The sequence below is a fragment of the Macrosteles quadrilineatus genome, unplaced genomic scaffold, assembly GCF_028750875.1.
Source record: "Macrosteles quadrilineatus isolate MER2022 unplaced genomic scaffold, UCM_ALF_1.0 Scaffold_4__1_contigs__length_99947679, whole genome shotgun sequence".
In the NCBI taxonomy this organism is placed as follows: Eukaryota; Metazoa; Arthropoda; class Insecta; order Hemiptera; family Cicadellidae; genus Macrosteles; species Macrosteles quadrilineatus.
Genome location: NW_026542597.1, coordinates 53,794,051 through 53,819,937, shown reverse-complemented (window position 1 = coordinate 53,819,937; position 25,887 = coordinate 53,794,051). Strand labels below are relative to the sequence as shown.

The 25,887-nt window shown below is 35.5% G+C and overlaps 1 protein-coding gene across 2 annotated transcripts in view; it reads right to left on the bottom strand.

Annotated features, from left to right (window-relative positions):
• The window catches only part of LOC128991455 (importin-5), a 62,199-nt gene extending 40,301 nt beyond the window's left edge, over positions 1–21,898 (bottom strand). For both annotated transcript variants that reach the window (XM_054414352.1, XM_054414353.1), the window contains exons 1-9: positions 21,804–21,898; positions 14,426–14,575; positions 9,524–9,750; positions 7,538–7,634; positions 7,313–7,417; positions 5,375–5,500; positions 4,621–4,955; positions 2,775–2,883; positions 2,471–2,624 (exon numbers count right to left, since the gene is read on the bottom strand). In XM_054414352.1, the coding sequence (XP_054270327.1) occupies positions 2,471–2,624; positions 2,775–2,883; positions 4,621–4,955; positions 5,375–5,500; positions 7,313–7,417; positions 7,538–7,634; positions 9,524–9,750; positions 14,426–14,575; positions 21,804–21,884 (1,384 nt within the window). In that variant the 5' untranslated portion in view covers positions 21,885–21,898. The remainder of the gene's footprint in view (positions 1–2,470; positions 2,625–2,774; positions 2,884–4,620; positions 4,956–5,374; positions 5,501–7,312; positions 7,418–7,537; positions 7,635–9,523; positions 9,751–14,425; positions 14,576–21,803) is intronic.
• Positions 21,899–25,887: the final 3,989 nt, after the last annotated feature.

Here is a 25,887-nt window from a genome sequence, read left to right as displayed (position 1 = left end):
TGAATAATTAATAAGAAAAACGTTTGCAATTTTGTAAACGATTTCAGAAGCTAGGCCTCCATATGGCTTTCCACAATATTAATAGAATGTTTTATCACATCAACATTCAGACTGGATTCGGAGACTATGATGCTTTTATTGTTAGATGGTGCAGTAGGTTACATATTTTTTACTAGTAGGCCTACTTAACAGAAACACCGGCTTATTTCTTTGAAGTGGCATATATTTAAGTTATTTTAATCACTTAACAACAGCATTTATCAATAACAGGGTGTCTACTACATTCTGGATAAAAAATTCATGGACAATTCCCGTACATTTAAGGACACTTTGCCGTAACCTTTGTCGGTGTCATTAGGCCTACCGAATAATTTTCCTGATTTGTCAAACTGTATTAATCTTGTTATTCACTGTAGTTGTACCAGAGAGAAAAGTAAATAATAATAGATAAGAGTTAAAAATTACAAAATAGAAATTTATTGAAAGTAAACAAACATAGGCCTACCTATACTTTAGGTAGGCCTAAAGCTTTTATAGTGTAACAGAGAAACGCAATCATTGTCTCCTGCGATAGCGACAAATATCTCCATCCGTCACGTAAACTTCATAACATAGCTTATCCGATCCAGGCGGATTAATTTGGCATGATTCGCCCTGGCACAACGTTAGTTTCTCGACTACTTTTGAAAAAAAAAATCTTGAATGCATATTGTTACTCAATTCTTAGTACAAAATCAAGGTATGGTAAGCGGCTATTAATAAGCAATAAGCACAGAGTAAGATTATTGTATTTTCATTTGTAAAGTTAATATCGACACATAGCAATCATTAGTTGTTTATCTTAGGCTCAATTACATTTTCTTAATATATTTTACAACTCTTTCAAGAATCAAAATACCCAGGCCTAAGCCTAATTATTTAGGAGGGCCTATATAAACTGAGTAACAAACAATGAGGTTATAATAGCAGCAAAGTTACTATCATTCTAGTTCATAAGATTTTGATTGCTTAAAGCATACAACTCAATAAATAAATATATGGGAAACAAAAAACATTGAAACCTGAATAGCCAACAATATAAGACAAAGATACAGAAAATGCAATGACATAATTTGAAACCAAGCAGGCCTACATAGTGATAAAACATTAATGCAAACAACAATGCTTGTGGTTTTGTCAATTGAAAGATAAAATGTCCATAAAAAAGGGGTTAACTTACAAAATGAGACTGTAGATTATTTACATGTTTAATATGAAACCATAAACAGTTTTATGGCAGTAGGCACTGGCCGCGGTAAATTGAATCTTCAAGCCAAGTACAAGTAAGAAGTGAAATTTAACAGCCATTATAAAGCTATTATTTTCACGATAAAATAGGTTTGGGATCTAATAATAATTACCCTAGTAATAAAAAAAGAAGTTGTAAAGGAATAAAAGTGATATAACTTTTATGAGCTAGCTGCTGAGTCAACAGTTCTTGGAAGTACTTGACTTGACACTTGATTGTCGTGATAAAATATTAATGGGTTTGAGATTGTTAATGGGATTTTTATTGCATAATTACTCTAGTAATAAATTATGAAAATGTAAACAAACATCTGATAAACCTTTTATGTGCTCCTAACCAACTAGCGATCAATAAAATTATGGCCCATTAAAAATTTAAGGACATTGTCTGGCATTTAAGGACAATTCCCGTACATTTCATGGCCAGTAAAAATTTAAGTACAATTCCCGGTTTTCCCGGATTTCCCGGTTGGTAGACACCCTGGATAAGGAATCTGAAAAAGTAAACAAACAAGGAACAACGACACGACACGACGATTGATACTTGTTTACAGCCTTATTGTGTCGCCCACTACATTTGCACACGTGACCACTTTTTGTTTCTTCCTTATCTTTCATCCGTCCCAAAATAGAATTCCTGAAATTGTTTGTTGGTACAATCTCCCCTCCCACACAAGGCGCAGTGCTCAGTGCGCACTGTAGGTTGTCACGGCAACCGTGTGTCGTCATAGCGACGAGCCAATCACGCACTCGCACTGCGTTGTATATTACGATACGAATAGCTGTGTTAGAAAGACATCGCGATAGGTGGTAGTTTGTCTCTTTACTATCTCCTCAAAATTACGATCGATAATCATTGCGTCTTGACTGAGCTGAGGTTCGTGCTTATCAAACCTTGAAGAATGCTTGAACAACGTAGAATTGTGATAACATTGTTTCCAATTACGACCCAAATTAAGTGTTTTTTTAGTTTTGACTTAGTATTAAAAGCTCGGCTCGAACTTCGAGCTTTTTCAAAATGCCTCGAGCCGAGCCGAATAATGAAAAGCTCGACCAAAAAGCTCGAAGGTTCGAGTACTCGCACACCCCTAATAGTTACATCAAATATCTAATCTACACATATACTTCGTAAGGTAAAAATAATTGAAGGACAACAATTATTTAAACGAAAAAACCCACAAACCTGCGTGAGCTTGGACCCTCGGGTTTTCATTATCCTCCAGGAAGTTGAGTAGTCCAGGCACAACTCGGTTGTGGAATTTCTTTTGGAAGTTGGGAGCAAAGTCTGTAGACATCTGTCCGATGGCATTGCAAGCTGCGTATCTCACTCTCGGATGCTGAAACCATGATATAAGAGTGAGATTATAAAAGAGTGAGATGACAGAATTCAGACCTACATTTGAAAGCTTACACTGGTTACGATTATAAACATATGATTATCGTGAAAGTATTTAATATAAGTAATTAAAGGGTTGACTATGACTTACCGGATCACTGATAAAGTGCAGAACAGCGTCTACAATGGTTGGTAGATGGTCGGCCATGTACTTCTGACACCCCTCCCCTACAGCTGATATAGCCATCAGGGCAGCATGTCTACAGAAGCAAACAAGATTAGGGGAAAACTAACAGACACTGCAATGACAACCACACAAATCATTCATAAACCGTAATGATAACGCAATAACATAGCAGTAAAACTGCAGAAAAAATGGCCATGTTGGACCATCACTCATGTTGGTCACTCAATTACTACCATTAAATGGCCTTCAAATACATAGTACTGAAGTTACAATACTTAGGTAGAATTCTCGTTTGCCAGAAAATCTACAAGCATTGCACTGCAAGAAGCCTATCTTGAAGACAAATAATAGAGCAGGCAATATTTATGGATCCTAACATGTCGAGTTAGCTTGAATAACTGTTAGCCCGAGGGATCAGTACGGGCCGAAAATTGATGATTTTGCCACGATCGTGGCTGTGGAAGATGTTCAAAATTTCGACGAAAACCATATCAATTCCATCATGAGCTTGAAACACTTAAACAATTTCACTGTGACTGCAAACGAATTTCACAATTTCACCGTCACCTCGGAGAATGCTCTCGATTTTACTGTGGTCGCAGACAATGTTCACGATTTCACCAGTCAGTCTGAAGTTTTAGCATAGTCTATATTGCAACTTTTTCAAATTCTAATATTCTTTAATGATTTCAAGATGTTCTCGATCTCGTCGTGAACCACCAGATATATTCACAATTTCACCCTGACAGTGGAAGACGTTCATTATTCCACCGTGACCACAGACTAAAATTAGGGTTTCCCAGTGAAATTTTAAATCCCCACATAATTCCTGGTACAACAAATTCAAACATAATTCCATGTAATTAGTAGCTGACATCAAACACTTAATACATTATGTTAAGTAGTTTTAAAGAAAACAAGTAGACTTATAATTCTATCATAAAATATATACCTGTTTTAGGAAGGTGTCATGTTGATGATGTTTGAGTGCAATAACATCGATATATAAAAAAATAGATTTTACTATTTTCCTACAATTACTCTTTGATAAAAGCACCGGAAAAAAATCAATTGTTTATAGTTAGTAAGAATTATTAGGTAAAAATAGTTCTTGAATTTGTTTAATAATAAGTTTCATATCATAAACAAAACTCCCTCTACAAGAAAACTACAGTAATTTTCAGTGGATCCATAAGGAAGACAATTTCATACAGCGATGTATGTACGTTATGTTAAATCTGTGCTACTAGCAACAGGTACTTAATCCTAAAGAAGAACCCACTGTAAGCCACTTTTTAGAAAACTAGGAGTGTTAACTGTATTGTATGTGTTAAATTTATTGCAATATATTAAGTCTAATATAAATGAGTTTCCTATCAATAGTTTAGTTCATAGTCATTGTACTAGACAAAATAGTTTTTTGAGAGTCAATCAGTGCAATCAAGCTACTATTAATTCACCTTTTGAAACAGATAAAAGAATCTTTAACTCCCTTCCTCAAAATATTAAGTTGTTAGATGATAAGAAATTTAAAACATGTTTAAAAAGTTTATTGTTAGATATTTGTATATGATGTGAATGAGTTTGTAGAATATTTGTCTCAACCCAATCTATATTTCAACTATTAGACTATTAGACCTATAGGTCTAGTCAATTGAATGTTTTGATAGAAGTCTTGGATGTATACTAGGCCTAATGCTAATCATTATTATACAACTGTATTCTTTCCGAACGATGCCATGCATGTAACATGTTTTAAAGGCAATAAAAGTTTGTCATTTGTCATTTGTAAACAGTAGCAGGCAATTACCTGAACTTCCAGTCAGGGTGTTTCATCATGTTAGGAATGTTCTCACCGATGTGAGGGAATACTGTCTTGCCACCGAGGCTACACGCGAGTCTGTCCAGTGCAGACTCCGCGACCACGTTGTTGCTGTCGTTGTCTTCGTCAGATATCTCGTCCATCACACTCCAGTCATCATCGTCCTCCAGGTCAGTCATCATCTTCAGGATCAGCGGTACCAGCACAGCCAGGTACTTGGGTGCTTCCCTGCGCATCATTGCTGGAGCAGTTTCTGTGAGAGTCACAATCACCTCCAAGGCAAGGTGACGCCACGAGTCCATAATTTCCTCGTTTGAAAACACCTGCAATTAAAACATTAAAAATGTATATTAATATGAGAAAACTGTCAATGGATTAAATTATCTTCATTCAAGCAAAGATCTAATAAAATGGGACAAAATTATTTATGCAACCCTTTATACAAATTTAAATAAAAATACAAATTTAAATATTTATGAAGGGTTGTTAAGTACCACTATAATAAAAAACATTAGTATTTCAAAAAGGACTGTTTAACTTGGATTAAGATTGTTTTAACAAAGCTAACTGTGAAGCCAATACAGATTTTTGCAGTTATTTACCAACCTGCTAAAACTGTTTTGAAACAGCTATAATTTTTTTTTACTGCATCAACTTCCACGATTCTTTTCACATGATGCCACTTGACTCTTTTTTGGACTACTTTCTGTTTTGGGGATATTTTTGGGCAGACATATCTCACCTTTAAGCACATGTCGAGAATCTGCACCACTTGAGGCCGGAGGAACTTTGGTGTGGACTCACTCATGTCTATGAGACTCTTCAACAACGCATCATCATCCTGCTGCTGTACACTCTCTGCAATGACCTGTGAGCAGGACCAGTGTTGTACAAACCAGCACTATACACACTGTAAAACTCAAACTTCAAAATTAAATTCACATTTTTACGTTATTAAATATTTAACCTTTTACACAAGGAAAATTTATAAGGAATTAACCAAAATATAGAATAATTTGATTATATCAATAAAAAATATATCAAAAAGACAACATAAACCTCATAGTTGAAAACATAACATCATCTTACCTGGACCTTACCTAGCCTTGGGAACTGCCCAAACCGGACCCTGCTGGTAAGGTGCTTTCTCGACTTTTAACTCAGTACTGCATTCCGACTTTTTGGGGGTTTTCAGGATTCTCTCATTGATTGACACTCCCATGAATTTGTATTCATTTATTTATCTCAAGACTTTTTACATGATCTTTATGATATTTACAGTTCTCTTTCGACCCAAGCTTCACCAAGGCCAGATAAATTTATTATGTTATCCTTTGACGTCTGTTAAGATCAACTCCAGACCCCTCTCTCTGTCATGTCTCCATGTGCCAACTGAACTCAATATCATAGGCCCCTATTAGACTAGGTAGCCTGGCGACGTCGCCAGCGACCAAACTGGCTACTCAGCTTGTCAAGGGTCATTGATTCTTATAGATGTTATTACACGAGGGTAGCCAGCGACGCAGCCACACTTTGGCGACCGACTGGCTACCGAGTCCCGTCGCCACTGCGGTAGCCACTGGCTACCCATATTGGCGACGCTGCGTTGTAGCATATGGAGCTTATTACACTAGGTCGCCAGTATCACGTCGCCACTCGGTCAGTTCATATTACGGGGGTACTTGCACACTGTTGTGTTGCGTTCTGTTGTGTTGTGAGTGGGTGAATTGTTCACTTCAGTTGATCAAATGTCTACATCTGATTCAGTCGAAGGGATACGCGAAGATATGAAGAAAAAAAGAATCTCAGAAAGTCGTACAAAAGAAAGAATCAAAGAAAAAGCAAGAATAGCCACCGATAGGCGATCAAAAGAAAGAAGCAAATAAAAAGCAAGAAGAGCTCATGAAAAAGTGTCAGAAGTTGGCCGACACAAAGTTGAACACTGAAGACTTTAGGCCTATTAGTGAAATCGAAAAACACCCTTGTATTTGGAACTGTGCTGTAGAGGAGTATAGCAGCAACCAGTATCAGTTCCAGTTATATCATCATTTATGAGACCTAACAACTCGAAGAAACTGCTGGATTGTGACACACGAAAATAATTGAAAAATCTTTTATTGTCCGCACAGAGCTCATCAAAAAGGGTGTAATATAACCCTTTCGATTCACTTGCACTAAGCATTGGATGAACGTATATTTTTCTCTTCCTTTGCCTCCTTTCCTTCAGAAGTAACAGAAGGAGAAGATATAATCACTCATTATTCATTGTAAACATACCGCTCATAACAAGTACAAGTAACAAGACAAGAACTCACGACAAAATGAGTAATGGCAGTAAAATTCTAGCTACTCAACTGGCTACTAAGTGGCTACTAGGTTTGGTGGCCAGTGCGTCGCCAGCTACTGTCGCTGGCGACGTCGCCAGGCTACCTCGTCTAATAGGGGCCATATACACTAACCTATTTAAAACAACAGCTTGTTGTAGGTTAGAACTGCAAGTGAATGGTTTACAACACTTCCAGCTTAACTTCACAACATTGCCAGACACTCGAGCTTGATTTTCCGACTTTGTGCTGGATCTCTCGAGCTTGTAGGCTAGGCTCGGCTCATCTCTAAATTCGAGCCACTCACACACCTCTACTTCAACATACTACTACAGGTGAAATAGGAGAATTCGTACCTGGATAATCACTGGTAAGAGGTCTACGAATTGGTTTTGAATATCGGTTTCTTTCTCGTGCAAAAGAACAAAGGCAGCCACAGCTCTCACAGCTTGGAATCGGACCTGAAAGTCAAATACAGTGAGTGGGATTGGCAGACGAGATTGAAAATATTGATCACATTTCAAGTTTTTTATTGTTCCTCTATAATATCTTGGATGTAACAATCCAACCATGTAACTTACATGATATGACGAGGTATCCACTAATGACTGTTGTAACATTTGCTTGATCAGGTTCAAGTACATGGTTTGATGATTGCCAAAAACACCAGGGACTGATCTAAAAACATTTTGTAATTATTAGTTGTTGTTTAAAATGGTTTCATACAAATTTGAATATATCGCCAGTCTAGAGATTTAAGTAACAAATAGTGATCACCAAATTTATTCATAAGTAAGAGAAAACCACTTTATTACTACTATACTTTCTTTACTCATTTACTACACATTGTCAAAACAGTAAAAAAAAAACTGGAAACATTTTTGTTGCTGAAATTGCTTATATTAGGGCCTACATTCATTTTAACATCAGTTTTGGTGGTGCAGTTTCAAGTTATTTTTAGATAATAAATATAAATTGTTAGTATTGCTTTACTTAGGACTTTTAACTCTAGACTAAAGTAATTTAACTCTAAAGCTAATTTTCCATATAATTTATTAAAAGCCTTTCCAAAGCTCTTATTACACCTGTTACCAAAAAAACGTGAAGTCGGAATAGTATTTACAATAAGCACTAAGCATTTAAAAAACTCCACCACCAAAACCTGTAAAACTCATGTTTCAATCTGCACACTAATGACCTGTTCGGAGAAACAAGATACCCGGCAACTAACGAATATTCCATTGTCGGTATCTTTACGCCCCGAGTGGAGACAGTCCAGGTTACGTAGTATCTGAACACAACAACCGTATCAAATTTAATATTCTCAGATTAAAAACTGTGTTATTAATCTACAACTGTTCTATGAAACAAAGATGCATAACAATTATCTGTAAGAATCAGATATAGACATCAAGATAGAGATCAGATGGAATCCAAAAATTAAGTTGACACAGGACGGAAGATTGTCCCAACCTAATTTGGGACAATGGTTGAGGTCGGGTAATTATGGGACGGTAATTATACGATCTAGAACGATGCAGAAGGCAACTAGTTTAAACTCACATTGTAATCATTATCAGGTCAGTACAAGATGTCTTGTCGCTTAATTTGAAGGTCGTCAACATTAAATAGTAAAGAACATGTAGGCCTCCACACACACACACACACAGGCATGAAAACAAGAACATTAAAATAAATACTTTTTGTACAAGTTCTAATTACAGTAGAGTCCCGCAAACTCGGCACTCGATAACTCGGCAGTCTGGATAACTCGGCCATCACCTGGCTCAGAAAATTAGTGATTTTTTGAGTCCGAGTTAAACATGGGCTTAAGTCAAATCATTCGCAACTCGTACCAAGGATTTGTTATACTATATCTAATGACTTAATGCTGACTTGTAATATAAAAAAAAAAAAAATAAGGCAGCTAAAAGGAATAAAAATTGTTTTGTTCTTATTTTTAACCCTAGTCCCGATAACCCGGCATTTCACAAACTCGGCACCCTTCCAGTCCACATTACGCCGAGTTTGCGGGACTCTACTGTATTATTCATGTTGACGACCTTCAAATGAAGTGACAAAACATTTTGTACTGTACTGGCCTGATAATGATTCCAATGTGAGTTTAAACTGGTTCCAGATCGCATGAATTTACATCAGTTAATTTACGTAAGTATTTACATCAATTTATAGTTCAGATATGTTGAAACCTGAAATTTTGTAAACTTCTGTTACCACTAGGCAGTCATTACCAAGACCTGAAAATAATTTTAATAAGTGTTCAAAATCTTAATTATTACCAAATTTATAATTTAATAAATGTCAAGCAAACCTTTGCATTTTTGGATATGTAACTTAGGTATTTTTAGTAAAGCAACCTGAAAATTGTATTTATTGACTTTTTGTCAACGAAGACAGTTTAAACTTATAGTGAAGTTTCATTTGAAAAATCAAGGAGCAAACTATTTCTCATCTCGTTCCATAATCAAATTTACTGTCATTGGAAATCTCTACCTTGAGGACTCATGTGGTAGTAGGCCTAGTTTACGACTGGTAACTGTACTAACGTGAACATGCGCAGAGCAGCCTCCTTGAGCTGAGGTGACTGTCCGTTAGCACATTGGAACAGGAACTGGAGGAACTCTGGCCACAGGTTGTTGCCGTCGTCGTCCAGCAAGTTACGGGCGACCTCTGCCACCACATCACAAATTTTGCGGCGGATCGCGTCCAGTTGTTCAGACTGTACTGCCAGGAGCAGACGTTCCTTTAACTGCTGCTGGCCTTCCGGGGTCAACTATTCAAAAAGCCAAACTTGAATATTTTATTCATATTATTTTCCTCCTATATTGAAAATAATACATTTACATTTACATTGTCAATCCTAATAGGTTTTTTATAATAATTTAAAGAATTAGTTCGTCAGTCTTGCTTAGGCAGCGTAGGTATCTTGCTAGTCTGAAATATGTTATTGTTTGCCCAGCTAAAAGTGTTATATGTTCTGTGTACCGTCACAGAAAACGTACTACTATAACCCAGAATGCCAACCGCATGGTAAAAAGCATTAAGCGGTTTGAGAGAGCTTTGCCTGTCAATCCGTAGGCAGCGCCACCAGCGTTGCTATGCTATTGCATGGTGGCGCTGCCTACGGATTGACAGGCAAAGCTCTCTCAAACCGCTTAATGCTTTTTACCATGCGGTTGGCATTCTGGGTTATAGTAGTACGTTTTCTGTGGTACCGTGTACACAAATCTTTTATAAGTACTATATGTTTACGTATAACAATATCAAGTGTTGTGCTTAATAGTGAAGACAGAATATGTAAAAATGAAACAACCTAAGCCTTGAAAATTATTAGAGGTGTGCGGATATCCGAAAAATCGGGTCGGATTCGGTTCGATTCTGCAATCCGTATCCAACCCAAGCCAAAATTCGATATCCGACACTATCCATTATATATCGGACTTTTTCGGATAGACAATATATTTTGACGTTTTGGACAGAAAACTAAATCTCCATAACCATCATTAGTTTCCCAGGACAAAATTACAGCAATACGTTTCCAACGACCTAACAGCAAACGGCAAAGAAGCCGTATGATGCAATACCGATAACTAGTTTAGTCGTTATCGGCTGTTTTGCTTTACGATTAGATTCATCTGGAACGAACAGACATAAAGCAGAAAAGAACTACCATGGTCAAATGAAAGTCAACTCGTGCTTGTCTCGCTCACTGCGTAATCGTTTTTTTTACAGTACTGTTTCAAAAGTTGAAAAATCTAGCCTACTACTGTGATGTTACGTAAACAATAGGTTTCCCGAAAAAAAAGTCGGAATAGAAAGGCAACACAATAGAAGGGTGGGAGGGGTTGGGCATTGACTTACATAGCACATAGCATACATTGACCTCGAAAGGAGTGCGGGTAGTGAGTCAAGTAGGACCGGAGGGGGAAGGGGTGGGTAAGACCTTGAAGCTATATATAGACTTGCACTACTTCCCTAAATCTAAAGGACTGGCCGGCGAGTGGTATTCCAATCACAGGACAAGATACATTGTTTTTTGGGTATTCATTGCCCGGTTTGACTTTGGATTGTCTTATTGTGTAGAAACTTTGAATAATAAAAAATAAAGTTAGAACTAACCACGATTATTTAGCATTGATTGTGTACAAATTAAATGATTAAACAATAGGAACCATGGATATATACAAACTTTTGTCGTGATTTTAATTTCAACATTAAAATACAATATTGCACAATCGTGATATTTTAGGTCATTGACCTTTATTATGCATCCGGTATTGCTGTTTCAGAAGAGAATCACGTTGATATATTATAAGATATTCCCGTACTAGTTAAAAAGAATTATTTTATAAACCTATAAAACAAAATCATAAAATCTTACATAAAGAAAACAATAACTAAATTTGTAAAAAGGGTATAAAGATAACAACGTCATTATTCTTTCTCTTTGTTCTTCTATTTCTTGGGTTTCCCTTCATCACGCATTCAACAAGTTGCCATGGTTACTAATCACCCATGTCGTTATCAGCTTTTGTGACATAGCGCACAGCAGGGGGTAAAACTTGACGAAAATCGGTTAATTTTTACCTTTTATTTAATTACCAATGAATGTACTTTATTGGTATTTGGTACTGTATTAATAATCGGTCAAAATGGCCGATTTTTGTCAAATTTTACACCAAATTTATTAAAATTTCAAGGTGAATATTAATAAAACAATTATTACCAAATATTTTTATTCATTTAAAAGATTGATTTGTGGTATTGGGTTCCCCACTGAGTGCAGCAGGGCACTAATGAGGGTCGAACCTTCTTGGGGGTGAACAATAGACGGCTTATCAGACCCCAGTGGTCTCAGGGAGAAAGCTTGTAAACAAACTATTGCACAAGCGTGACTTGACATTGGGCTTCAACTTTAATTTTGTCAAATGAACTGTGATGTTTCAAAAACAAAAACAATAATTTGGGACCATACTGCATAACAATAATGGACTGCAATTGTTGAACATACAATCCATTTTTAACAAACTAAGATTATACGATTTAAATACAATTATAAAAATTATCTTGGTATTTTAATTGGGGTAATGAAGCTATGTAGGCTAGTGTAATTCTCGGTTCATCAATGTTCTACTGAATTAGGTTTGGCAGTGAATAAGTGTAGAATGACATTTATAAATTCAGGGATACACACCTTTTACAGAGTTAAAGCCTAGTTGCCCAACATCAAATCGTGAGCTAGAGCCCAGCTTATAGTGCATTAGTTATGTTTTCTAAACTTGGCAAACCCGCAAAATGCCACTTAAGGCCAATAATCCGTTCCAAAAACGTAAGGAAATACAATGTGAAAATAAACTTGAGATCGAACTCCTTGTCTTGTGAGAACCAGGAAACAACATAAAACATAACCTCAAGTAAACAAGCCAAAACGTTTCACATCAGTCCTGCTGAGCTAAGGTGTTGTGTGAAGATTTCGGCTGCTAGTGTACTTAATTCAAACAACCAACTTTTGAAAATAAATGTTGTGAATTGTGATTTTCATGTTTTACACATTACATTGTTATTACATTGTGATTAGGCCTACATTGTTTTATAGGTTAAAAATACATATGCAGCTTATTATTAACCGCGCCGAACTATCCAAATCCGATCCTCCCAATATCCGATCCGATCCGAGCCTCAGCTATCCGATCCGAATCCGATCCGAAATGAAAATTCACTATCCGCACACCTCTAAAAATTATGTAACTCAGAGCTCTTTATTTGCCAAAAAAATAAATAAATAAAATAATTTATTGGCACGTCAGCAATTATATACATCAATATTGAAACATTTTCTTAAATTCTCGTAAGAAAAACTACAAGAATTGTACTATACAAAAATTAACCTATTTATTTTGTAAACTTCAATAGTAAAAAAAATGTATTGTTCACAAGCTGACAATACATTAATTGATAAGAAGGAGTAGATGGACAACCAACTTACTCAAGAAAGACTAAAGAGCCATTTTATAAACTCTCTATAATTTTCTCTACACTTGACAAAGTCCCCCAGGAGACAAAATATTGTGTGTTCAGTGTTTCTTCAGTATGTTCTATGGCCTACATCTGCACGTCTTCAAGGATTCCTCATTTATACAAGTACTCAAGAAAAGTGCAAGTAGATAAGAATGTACAATTTCATTCGATCAATCAATCTTTTATTTGCAGTAAGGATACATAAAACATATAAATGGTTTTAAGTTACCTTTGTCAGTAGCTCAAATGGTCGTTAAAATTCTACAACCAGGTTTCGATGCTGAGTTGCACCATGATCACGCAAGTCAGCAGGATAACTTCTTGCTCACATGTCGGTCAAGTTGACGTCGTCACAGAAAACGTACTACTATAACCCAGAATGCCAACCGCATGGTAAAAAGCATTAAGCGGTTTGAGAGAGCTTTGCCTGTCAATCCGTAGGCAGCGCCACCAGTGTTGCCATGCAATAGCATAGCAACGCTGGTGGCGCTGCCTACGGATTGACAGGCAAAGCTCTCTCAAAACACTTAATGCTTTTTACCATGAGGTTGGCATTCTGGGTTATAGTAGTACGTTTTCTGTGACGTCGTTAAAAAGTTTATAAAAACACATGACGTAAAAAACACATACATTTAAACACGAACAAGTACAAAACATATTACGAACGAGATCAATCTATCGAACGGGCCCGTCACGGTTATCGACGGCAGGAGGACCCAGGTAACTTAAAACCATTTATTAAGTCTTATAGCTCAGGGGCAGAAAAAACAAGAATGTTTAAATAAAACATATCATTGACAAAGTCAGGATTTACAGTTTACAGACCAAGTCTTAACATAGGCCTAAATAACAAAATTTGAAATTTCACCACTTCAAAGGGGGATCTGTAGAAGGAAGTTACTTAGAAGAATTCAAATTGTGTTGTGGTTAAATAGTTATGTATCCTTCCTACTTGTTTCTTAATGTGTTCAAGCCCAAGAGTGCTTTAGTTCCAAATTAATTTTTAAGCTAACCTTACATACTGATATTCACATATTATAAGTTTATTATTCTGAAAATATAATTTAGTAAAGAGTTATTTAATTGTAATTTCTATAATTTTAACATTTGTTATCTACAGTTAACTATTACATGTCAAGAAGATTGTGTTCTGGGATTTCTTTTTAATACTTTTACGTAAAATTATTTATTGACAAAATGTATTGCACTTGTCTTAAGTCAAAATTCTCTTGACTAAGTGTATTGGTGATTAAGAACAATAAATTATTCTTAACGTTAATACATGAGGACTGTGCTATTGAAGAGCTGTCAGTCAAAGGACTAACTTTGTCTATTTTGAGTTTGCAAACTGCTCCACACAAATCTTGCTCTTACACAGAAATAGTTATTTGATACATAGAGTAGCCTACACTTTAACCGAGACTACTCACGCTGGCGTAAAACTCAGAGAACTCGGCTGTGAAGAGTCTGCGCAGCAAGACGGCGGCCATGGTGCGCTCCTCCTCCGCCTGACCCATAGTCTGCACCACGTTGAGCAGACAGACGACCTTGGAGCCCAGCGGCAGAGCATTGTATGCTTCCTACAAACATAGTGGGACAATACAGTTTCAAGTGTATTCTTCATAGCTTTTATTCATTTATATTATCAAAACCCACAATGGGGTTTTACTTTTAACAGAACTCTGTTAAACCGAAATTATAATACAAGGCAACAGGAATTAACTCTGCGGCGCGAGTAGTTGGCCGCAACAAAATGTTAATCAACACTGCAGATCATAAGATACTCTTTGAAACATTAAGCATGGAATTAAAAATACTGACTTAAAAGGGGACTATTGAGAAAAAAAAAACAAAGAAACAAAAGGATAGACATATGAAAAATACGAACAAATTATCAGAGTAGCATATTACCCCCTGTGGAGTTCCCCCAAGCTCCATCTTAAGCCCTTGTTTATTTATACAAGATAACTACAAGCCATACAACCATACAAGCCTCGATAACTACCAAATTTAAAATAAGAGGCTGGTTTTCGTGATGAACACGGATCGTGATGAAACTTTAGGAAGTTGTTCTATATACACTCCCGGAAAGGTTTCTGTTTCATTCCTGTTCTTGAACTCTCTTGGAGCTCTGACCCAGCAGCTCTGGAATTTCCCATGTTTACCTTAGGTATGGGAATTCGGATTTTAAAAGAATCTATGCAATTTGACAGCTGTTTAAAATTATTAACCATTAAGGATGGGTTCTATGATGTTCAATAGCATTAAAACGTTAACAGGTACACTTTATTTTTTTGTTCTTCCCGTTGCAAAGCACGGGTACAGAAGCTAGACCAAATACAACAAGTAACTTCATAAAAAACCATTTAAATTTCTTATTCTAAACCTTTATATTTAGTTATAGCTGTTGCCACTAGCCAACCTAAAGTAAAATAGTTATAGTTTTTGTTAAAACAAATAATAGGCTTACAGGTTGAAATTAAAACAAACCTACTACTCACCCAATTACCAATAGATTTTAATCAAGGAAGAGATCAAATCATGACAGCTAATCAGATGTCAAATATATCAGAGAACATTATGTCACAAAATTAAGGTTTTTATGTTACTTAATCTTACTGTAAGATAGCCTATCTAACAATGTTCAATAACGTTATGAGAAAACTAAGCTGCACTATTGGCAAATTTGGTATAAGGGTATAACTATAAGTGAAAGGAGATAGAACAGGAATAGTATTTTGGTAAAAAATATTATGATTTTTTCCAATGAGAGCAGTTTGAAGCTCTTGGTAGAAAGGTAGTTAATTTTTCAAATGAAGATGTTTTCCCTTAATTTGACTTAAGTAGTCCCATATGTCTAATTAGGTTAGGTGATTAGGCTTTAAGAATGGATTTAATTAACTGTTACTATACGGGAAAACAATGAAAAGGTCATGTTAGCCCGTAGTGAAGTCACAACTTCAGCCGGTTCATAAAACTCAAAAGTATGTCGGGCAAAGCCGACCCGTAACAGATAGTGATAAATAAATACTTTCTGGTGAATTGTCAAAGACAGCTTATGTGATTAATAGATGCTATCTCCTCATTTCATTAACATAGATAAAAGTATTTAAGATTAACTAAGTCCACTCATTCTTTGATGCAATAGAATATTCAGTATTCATTGGGAAACCATACATCTAATCATTTTCACTACTTTTAAATAGGTGCAAGGTACATTAATTATCAAAAGCACCATGCAAGATAACAACCATAAATTAAGAACAAACATGTAGGTCGCTGATAGTTGGATATACATTACAAGACCGTTGAGGTGATGTGATAGGGAAACAAGTCATTGAATTTTAAATTGATGGTGATTTTCAATGCAGTTCTAAAATACATCTTGAGTAAAATTAATAGCCATTGGAAAAATGAACTGCTATAAATACAATGGTACTTTTTTTTTTATTTAAGGCCTTTTTTGGACAATATTATTCATGTATTTCATCGAATCGCCTGCTTCTATTTAACCCTCCGAGTGTCCCTTGTTTTGGCCTTAATGTCTGCCTATTTTTTGCTCATTTGCAAAAAAACGGATCTGAGAAGCTTGAAAACAATGTTAATTATACTGTTCTATATACCATTTTGTTTGGAAAATCATGGGCTTCAATATTATACATAGAACATAAGGAAATTTGTTTCAAAAAAATTTTTTAGGGAAAAAAAAATATTTTGGAAAATTTTCAAAACAAAATAAGTTTGCGCTCAATGAAATTGTATAAATTATAGGCCTATATATATTTGAAAATAGCCACTTTGTTCTAAATTTTATGAGGATTACAAATATATAATAATATAAGGAAGTAGATTTGCAAATAAATAAAAATAAGTTATGCGCAAAAAACAGATTTCAGTACATAGCGTTTAGCTAAGAATGCATAGCCTAACCATAGCTAGGAATCTGGCTGATAATTTACATCAATATCACTACCTACTTCTTCAGGATCATCAACCAGCCCTTCAAAATCACTTAAATCTTCTTATAATGCACCACGTATATCACTACTTTTGATTTTTAATACTAAAACAATGATAAACGTAATAAAACACATCAGTCATCGGTCTGAGTCTAACCAAGCTGTTTACAAATACGTACGTCAGCTGTCTGCTACAATATTTTCGGAACTAAAATGAATAGCGCTTAGAGACAGACCTCCGGAGAAAGCTCTGAATCTGTCAAATAAAACGATACCTAACTCGATCCAGTTCAATCCGATTTTGTCAGTCATAGAGCCTTTGCCGTAAACAGTGTTTGTGAGTCGCTGCAGCGACACAAAACACTACACAAAGTGTGTTATGTGTCGCTGCAGCGACAAATAACACTCGGAGGGTTAAACTATTTTGTCAAATATATTACTCTCATACAATAACTCAGACATTAGAGGAAAAGCTCAGTTCACAAATAAAAGTAATTGCAAAATTAAAACTATATATTTTTGCCAATAAGATTAACAAGGGAAGCAGTTTTATCGGAATTGGAACAATTAAAACATTCAGTTGTATGTTTCTATCACAAACAATATTTGATTTAGTAGGTAATGTTTGTCTTTTCTAAAATAGAGTAGGCCCTAGGCTTAAATAGAAGAAGTTAACTGTTAATGTACAAATATATACAGGGTGGGGCAATGAAAGCGCCCCAATTTATAAGCAGTACAAACTCAATAATTTTCACCCTATAGATATAAATAGCACATCAAAACACAGATTATCTTTTGCCATTAACAATGTCATTTTTTCATTTCTTGAGAACGAAATCCTGCGAGTGACGTCCTAGTCGTACTTGACATTAGGCACTTGAAAACTCCATCAAATACTCCTCCAGCATTTCTTCAGATATCACTTTAGTTTTTGGACAATTCTTAGCTTCGGTTCAAGCAAATCTGTGAAGGTGACTTTGAAAAACCTCGAACTTCAAGTAGCTTATTAGAAACCCCTTCCCTTCCAAAAAAAGGAGCCAACGTAAAGCTTTCAACAACAACAGTTTCCTGGCAAATCTCTTTGGACTTTGAGTTACTGCGACTCGCACTCTTTGCAAATTTACTGGTTTACAAGGAGTTTTTCCGGCACCCACCAATTATTTTTAAGGTTTAAGCGTTTATCCTAAATAATTTTACCCAGTTCACCATTGTTTCCCAATCCTGAACAGTGCCATGTTGACCAAGGATGGAATGTGGTCCAAACAATCTCTGGGTTTTGGCGCAAGAACCACTATTTAAAAAATAGGTTTGCACATCAAAATCTCAGTGTTAATAGCCTCGGGCATAATATTTACTAAAATGGCATAGTTTAATTGATGTTTTAAGCACAGCTGATCATTCGTTGTTGCAACAATTAATATGTGACAGCTAAAACAAATTGTGGCGTTCTCATTGCCCCACCCTGTATAAGGTAAATTGGTAGTAAGGATCAATAATTTAAGTACAGTCCTGTTTTTTATACGTAGGCCTACGTATATCAATGGGTAAATTGCAAAGTAAATAAATTTAAAGCAATGATTTAAAAAAAAGTTTTCTCATAAACACTTTTTTCCGTTGTAACCACCGTTGTAAACACCAAAGTCCGTTGTAAGGTTAGACCTGAGGCCTTGATAAGTTGTAATAATCTTCAATGTAGGAAACTTTTGAGTATCATTTCATAACTCATTGCATTTTATTGCTAAATTTCAAGCTTAAAATTGTTTGTTGATTATGAAGTGTAGAGCCTATTATGTCAGTCTCGTTAAATGTAGACATCAATAATCTGAACTTGTATAAAAAAAGGTTAGGATTAATTTTAAATAAGAAAACAAATTTATGTGTTCTGAGATAATAACTGAATGGCCAGCCAATCATGATATCTAGGAATCGTATGTGAGGAATCATATATTGTGTGGATATTTTTAATAATTGTCAATAGCTTTTGGCCGAGCGCGTATTCTTCATCGATAATATTTGATTGGTTTCTCTTTTAAAGTTGTCGTACGAACGTAATCGCAGGATATGGTCACGGTGATCGCCGCAAAGTGTTGTTGTTGTGATGGTGGAAGCAATTACAGCCACAGAGTCACAGAAATAATATTGATAATTTTTTAATGCAATTTGACTTTCTGTAGCATGAACAATTTGGTAACACAAATAGGGCCTGGGCCCAATTATTTTGGAAAAGCAGTACTCTGGTGGAGGGCCTACATAAAATAAAACAAATCCTACAAAACCATAAATGCCTAAGTTCATTTTATAGTTTTGTTCTAAATTCTAATAGGCCTACTCAATTTTTTTTCACATGCATTATGATCTTGAGGGTTGGCTACCTATAAGTATTTTGTAAATACCTTAATGTAAGTTAAATTACTCATAAATTAAGTACGTTTGTATGGAAGAATTTTTGTTCTTAGGGCCGCAGATACTCTTGTAAGGTGAAATTGTCACTGGGTCAAATAAAAAAAAATTAACAAAACAATTCAGTAAAGCACCACACACCTTGGCCATTGGTTAAAATAATTTTTTCTCAAGGAACACATTTTTTTGTTATGTTCTACACATCCAGATTTTCTGTCATGACAATTAATTCTTGATGCGTCCTACCAAACTATATTAAATTAATAAAAATGAACCTACTGAAAACTATAGGACCTAGGTTTAAGTTAAGTTAGTCACATTTTCATCAAAACAAAGATTTTAACATTATGAATTAGGATTGAATGTGTTAGGTGTTTTTTTTTTTTTTTTAACTTAGCCTATTAAGAGAGATGTTGGGGTTTTTTTTTATAAGTTAGTGATGATTTTCAATTAGGCCTACACAAGTTAAGTTACCGGTACACAAGAACGGGCCAGTGAAGAAACTAACTTGTGCATTGTTTTTTTATTAGTCTAACTAAGTAACCCTGAGTTGGTGTGAGCACTTCCTTAACCCGGGAGAGGTCGCAAAGCTTTCAAAATGACTGCGTTGGAACTTCTTAACCTAAAAATGTATTTAATATGTGTCGGCAGTGCAAGCCGTTTAACTGTGCCTCATTCCAGGAACACCGTGAACTACTTTCCGCCATCCCCCACCCCATCACTTTCAGTCTTTTTTTCATCCAATAGGAGAGGTATAGCATGTACGTTACTGCGTCCCAGTCTTTGAGGCCGTAGTTTTATAAGAACCCAATAGATAGCAGCACTGAAGAAAACTGCTAGCAGGCCCTCAGTTTAGCCGAAATGAGAGAAAAAGCAGGGGCCGCGAATGCTGACACAAATTTTAATCTAGTTTAATTTAATTTCTAAATAAACAAAAGTGCGAAGTACCCGGATACACCAAAAACAAAGATAGGCCTACCACAAAAAAGGGGCCAAGCTCAATAATTTTGAGGTTAGGTTCCTTCCACAATGCCACACTTATTATTGTTATTCTATTTCAGGTAATTAAATCCAAGCCTAAACCCCACACTAGGTACAATAAATTTGTAACAGTCCCTACCAATAAAATTGTCATATCTGAAAATAAACTACAATGGCACAATAAGAGGCAAGCGAAACGTCTCTCGGCAGTGGCTAACCTCCCAATCGAACAATGGTTTGTAAACGGCACGCTATTGGAAAGCGCTGGCGGTGATGAGATCACTCGTGCTAGACATGGATTCGGATGAGCGACGAAGAATAATTGCTAGACTATTGTTGAGCTTAATTATGCTTAGTGGCCCAGGATCACTTATTGAATAAAATGGTTTATACCTGTCTGTCAGTAGTCACCACAATAGGATCACTGACGGACAGGTAATATAAACCATTTATTGTTGAGTGTAGAGAGAGAGAGAGAGAGGAGGATGTGTAGTGAGGCTATTAGGCTATTTTCCAAGACAACTATTTAAATGATGAAGATGAAGCTGTAGACTTAAAAGGAATTTTAGTTGAGTGAAACAAATTGTATCATATTTTTATAATTTTAGCTAACTTATGGATAAAAAAATCATTCTCACTGCAATAAGTTATGGCCGGTTTATTAAACCTGGTCAAAAAGACTGTTTGCGACTCGTCACGTTTTCAAATCAGTGCGACCTCTGCCGAATTAACAGTGTGTCTTAAGTTATATCTTACTTGGATTGTGATTTATTTAACTTATACTTAGTTTTCCCAATAGGGTGAGCACAGCCTTAAAAAATATGTTTTGAAGCAACATCTTTCAAAGATTGTCTGCTCTGTAAATCTGTTAGGCAAAGAGGTCAAGTTGTTTTGCATCTTTATTAGCAAAATTCAAGTTAGTCTCAACAATGGCTCAAGATTAATTTAGATCCAATCAAGTTTCAGTTCTGGAATGAACCAAAACCTTGATTCCAAGGGACAATGTGACTTTGAATGAGTTCTAGGTAGAAATAAGAACAAAAGTTAAGCATGATTTAATAAACATACAAAACTGATGAACTGATTTTAAGGGTGTGAGGGTAATGGAAGGATGTTGAGCTTCAGAAAAAGACCTAGCCCTAAGTTAATAAGAGCCTAGCTTAGAAGGCTAAGTTTACAATCATAAAACTCAGGCCCGTGAATTATTATATAATTTTGTTGACTGCCGTTGTCATTACCAAAGATGAGAGTTAATAATTTGGTACGATTGAAAACCAGAATATGCTTTAATAAAATATTTATATAAATTAAATACTACAGAAATTTTCCCTCCATCCCGGGTATCATGACTGACAACACGAGGTTGATGTGGCAATGGGAAGAGCCGTGTTAACAGCAAAATACTTAAAGAATCATTATGCTAATTATGTCGATACGTACAACAGGTTGTGTTTAAATTTTGACTTACCTCTGCTTGTGTCCTAACATTGTTGTCAGCGGACAATAAAGATGATAAAATTTTGTTGAACTGTTCTGCGCTATCCGCCATTGTCCCTTGTGTTATGAAAGAGAGCGCAAATTCATAAAATCAATCAGGTTAACCAACATATTTATCATAGCAGCTGTTGCATCAGTGAGAAGGCTGGTCAAATTTAATATATACTATATAAACAATGGTAACTATATATTTTTGCTATCCCACCTCAAAAACTACGCATTGTACCAGATTGTGATTGTAGAGTTAAAGATGGCTGTGAGGCTGTGAGTGAGCTCATTATCGTTGAAATGAAATGAAATGAAATGAAATGAAATGAAATGAAATGAAATAATATTTTATTTCCCATTAATTATTTACAGACAAGTACATTGTATTTTTTTTCTTTGCTTAAATATGAAACAGCAAAATATTACTAACTAGCTAACAAAACAAAAATTATATACTGTAGAAATAAGTAAATAAAAGTGTTAAAAAAAAAAATACATTCTATAAGAAAGGAAAAAGTCTACATAGGCAGGGCCTGTGCGTAGACTGAGTTGCGAAAAGATTAATTTAAATGGGAAGTAAAAAATATATAGCAGAAAAAAAATCGTATAATTTAAACCTTTTTTTTTATTTGTCTTGCTTGAAGCTGAATTTTTAGTGTTCTGGAATAAATTGACGGTAAAAAAAAAAAAAAAACTCTTTGTGCAAACAGAGGTAATTTATAATATCTGGTGAAGATTGAAGAGGAGAGGTGGGGTGTAGTGTATTAGTCAGTCAGTGAAAGTGGTGTATCAGTGATTGTGTAGGGTCAACGGTCAGGTCCGCCCAACGCGATAACGGCCTCGGTATCCTCTGTACTCAGACCAACAAGCCACCCCACAACATGCTTCTTAAATAGAGAGAGAGAGGGTGAATTTAGAATGTTGACATTTTGATATCTGTTACACATGTTACGATAAATGATTTGGGTTAAGTGAAAGCAATTCGTATTTGAAAATGATTTGAAAGTTTGTGGAACACTTACACCAACATTTCGAGAAAAGCGCGTATTGTGGGGATGAGTAATTTTTACAAAAATATTATCAAAGTTTTTGTACATGTGAACTAAAATAAATTTTAAAAATAACTGCCTGACTGTCAAAACTCCCGATTCTACAAAAAGATCGTCAGTTGAATATCTAAAGTGTTTTTTAAAAGCAACTTTAAGTATTGTTTTCTGCACTACAAAAACAGGTTGCAAGATAGTTTTGTAAGCACCACCAAAAGCAATAATTCCAAAAGACAACAATGATTGAACATATGCATAGTATGCTATTTTAATTTCTTGCTCTTCGAGAATATCACTAAGTTGCCTAAATGCATAAATATATTTACGTAATTTATTTTTTAGGTATTCAACATGTTCCGACCATTTCATCTTTGAATCAAAAACAATACCAAGATATTTGTATGAATCAACTTTTTCAATTTTGCTACAAAAACAAGAGTTATTGAAATGATTTCCACAGACATGAATAGTTAGGTTATCAAGTTTGTATTCGGTTATCTTGCGTAATGAAATTGGCATAAATTTTGTTTTAGATATATTAAGGGACAATACATTTTGATCAAGCCATTTTTTTAGTAAACAGAGGTCTGATTCTGCCTTGTTTTTAACCTCCTCCCAGGATGCTCCGGTTACAAATATTAGAGTATCATCAGCAAATAATGTTAATTTTCCTTCTGTTTGAATTTTAGAAATATTATTAATATAAATGAGGAATAAAACAGGACCAAGGGTCGAACCCTGGACTACACCATACTCCACTGGCAATACATCGCTTGCCACTTCACCAAGTGCGACAGTTTGCAGCCTATCAGAGAGGTAGCTGCTGAACCAAGCGAGCGAGGTGCCACGCACCCCGACAAGCTCAAGTTTACGCAACAATCTACTTCTGTCCACTGAGTCAAAAGCTTTTTTCAAGTCTAAGAAAATTAACATGCTTCGTTTGTTGCCATAAATTGCCTCGTTAATGTATTTATTAATATCAAATAAAGCATCAGATATGTTTTTGTCACTCCTGAAACCATACTGATTTTCACTTAAAATATTGCACTGGTGGAGGTAAAAAACAAGTTGGTCTTTGGCAATTTTCTCTAAAAGCTTAGCAATTACACTTAACAAAGAAATCGGACGATAGTTATTCATGTCTGTGAAATCATTAGATTTGTGCAATGGAATGATCTTGGCCAATTTCAGCTCGTTTGGGAATATACCAGATGTCAGGCTAATATTGACAATGTGCAGAAGAGGAGCACATAGAGAGTGGATGTTTTCTTTAAGAACAAAGGCCGAGATACCATCATGGCCCGGCGCAGACCCTCCGCGCAGACCCTGGACGTAACGTTCTATGTCAGCGTGTGTGACCGTGTTGAATGTAAAATTCGTGTCAAGTGAGAAGTCAGCGTCGTTTACGACTGGAGCCCCAGCTGAATTTATTGAGTTGGCCAATTTAGAACCTACTGATGTAAAAAAGTTATTGAAATCGTTTGCTATTTTAATCTTAATGTTCGCATTATTCGAAGAACCAGGTAAAACTTTTTCAAATGGGAAATGGTCCTTAGTGCAATTCCTGCCTGATATTTCACTAACTATGCCCCAAAATAATTTTGGATCCCTGTTAGATTCTGAAATTTTACCCCTATAATAATTTTTCTTTGCAATTTTTATGTTTTGATTTAAAGATAGGCGCAGGGCCCTGAATCTATCTAGTAGTAATAAATTAAACGGTTGGGTTTTGATCTTTTTACTTAGCTTGTCTCGTTTTCGAATTAATTTTATGAGATCTACGGTAATCCAAGGCTTTATTTTTTTAAATCTTGTAGAGTGATGTTTGATTGTTTTAGTTGAGGCTTTGATGCAGTTACTCAGTGTCGAACAAAAACATGCTGTGCACTGATTAACCTCGTGATTGCTCATGATTGGACTCCAGTCTGTTTTTGTAATATGTTCAGTTAATGAAGCGTGATCAATGTAGGTGCGAAATTGGTTCTGTGACTGAGTTTCAGTTCCTGTAGGTGTCTGAATGGTGTTAGTGATTGTAAGAGCAGTGCTGTAATGGTCAGTGATATGAGAGTGTATGACAGCAGATTTGACTCGTCTCATATCTTGGAAACGGACAAAAATGTGGTCAATACAAGTAGATGTGTTGTGTGTCACTCTGGTCGGCTTGTCGATGCACTGGACTAGTCCAGCGCCTAGTAAAGTGTTTAAGTAAAGATCCGTTATTGCATCAGTTTTGTGTAAGTCGATGTTCATATCACCCAAAAAGATACAGTTAGTATCTTTACTTATGCGATTATAATAGCATTCCAAACCAGATATAAAATGATCAATTTCACAATCAAAAGTCCTATAAACAGCTAACAGATTGAATGTTTTATTAAAAAGACTGAATTCCAAAGAAATACCAAAAACTCTGTTGATGTTTACTTGTGTTACGGTAGCAGACAGTTGTTTGTTGATGAAAACAATGACTCCGTCATTTTTGTTGTTTTGTGTATCCGTCATTGTACAGTCAAACCCGTCCATGTGACCCACCTCCCCCCCGCTCAACCAACACTCTGATAAGACGATGATATCTAGATTAGCATTCAAAGACTGTAAATACACTGATAAATTGTCAAAATTTTTTGAGAAACTTCTGATGTTCGTGTGAAATATTTTAAGACTACTATTTATTGGGGGTTCATTAAAAAAAATTTCGCTTTCAAAAACATTATCCAGCTCCAAGCAAGAATCGTATTCAAAAGGTGTATTTTCATCTATGTTGCCAATCATCGTCCCGCATAGGCCCCCCTGCCCGTGCCTATCCTGATCACTTAAATAATAAATTAATATTTACATACATAAAATGAAATTATGCAATTATTAATCAAACCATACAAATCTAATCATCGAAAATTACTTGAATTAGATATAATATGAGTTAATACACGAAAAGTTTACTATTAGGATTGCTTTACCTCAGAACACTTAAATACATAAATTTCTTTTGGAACTAAATAAATAAAATTGTTATTGAATAGC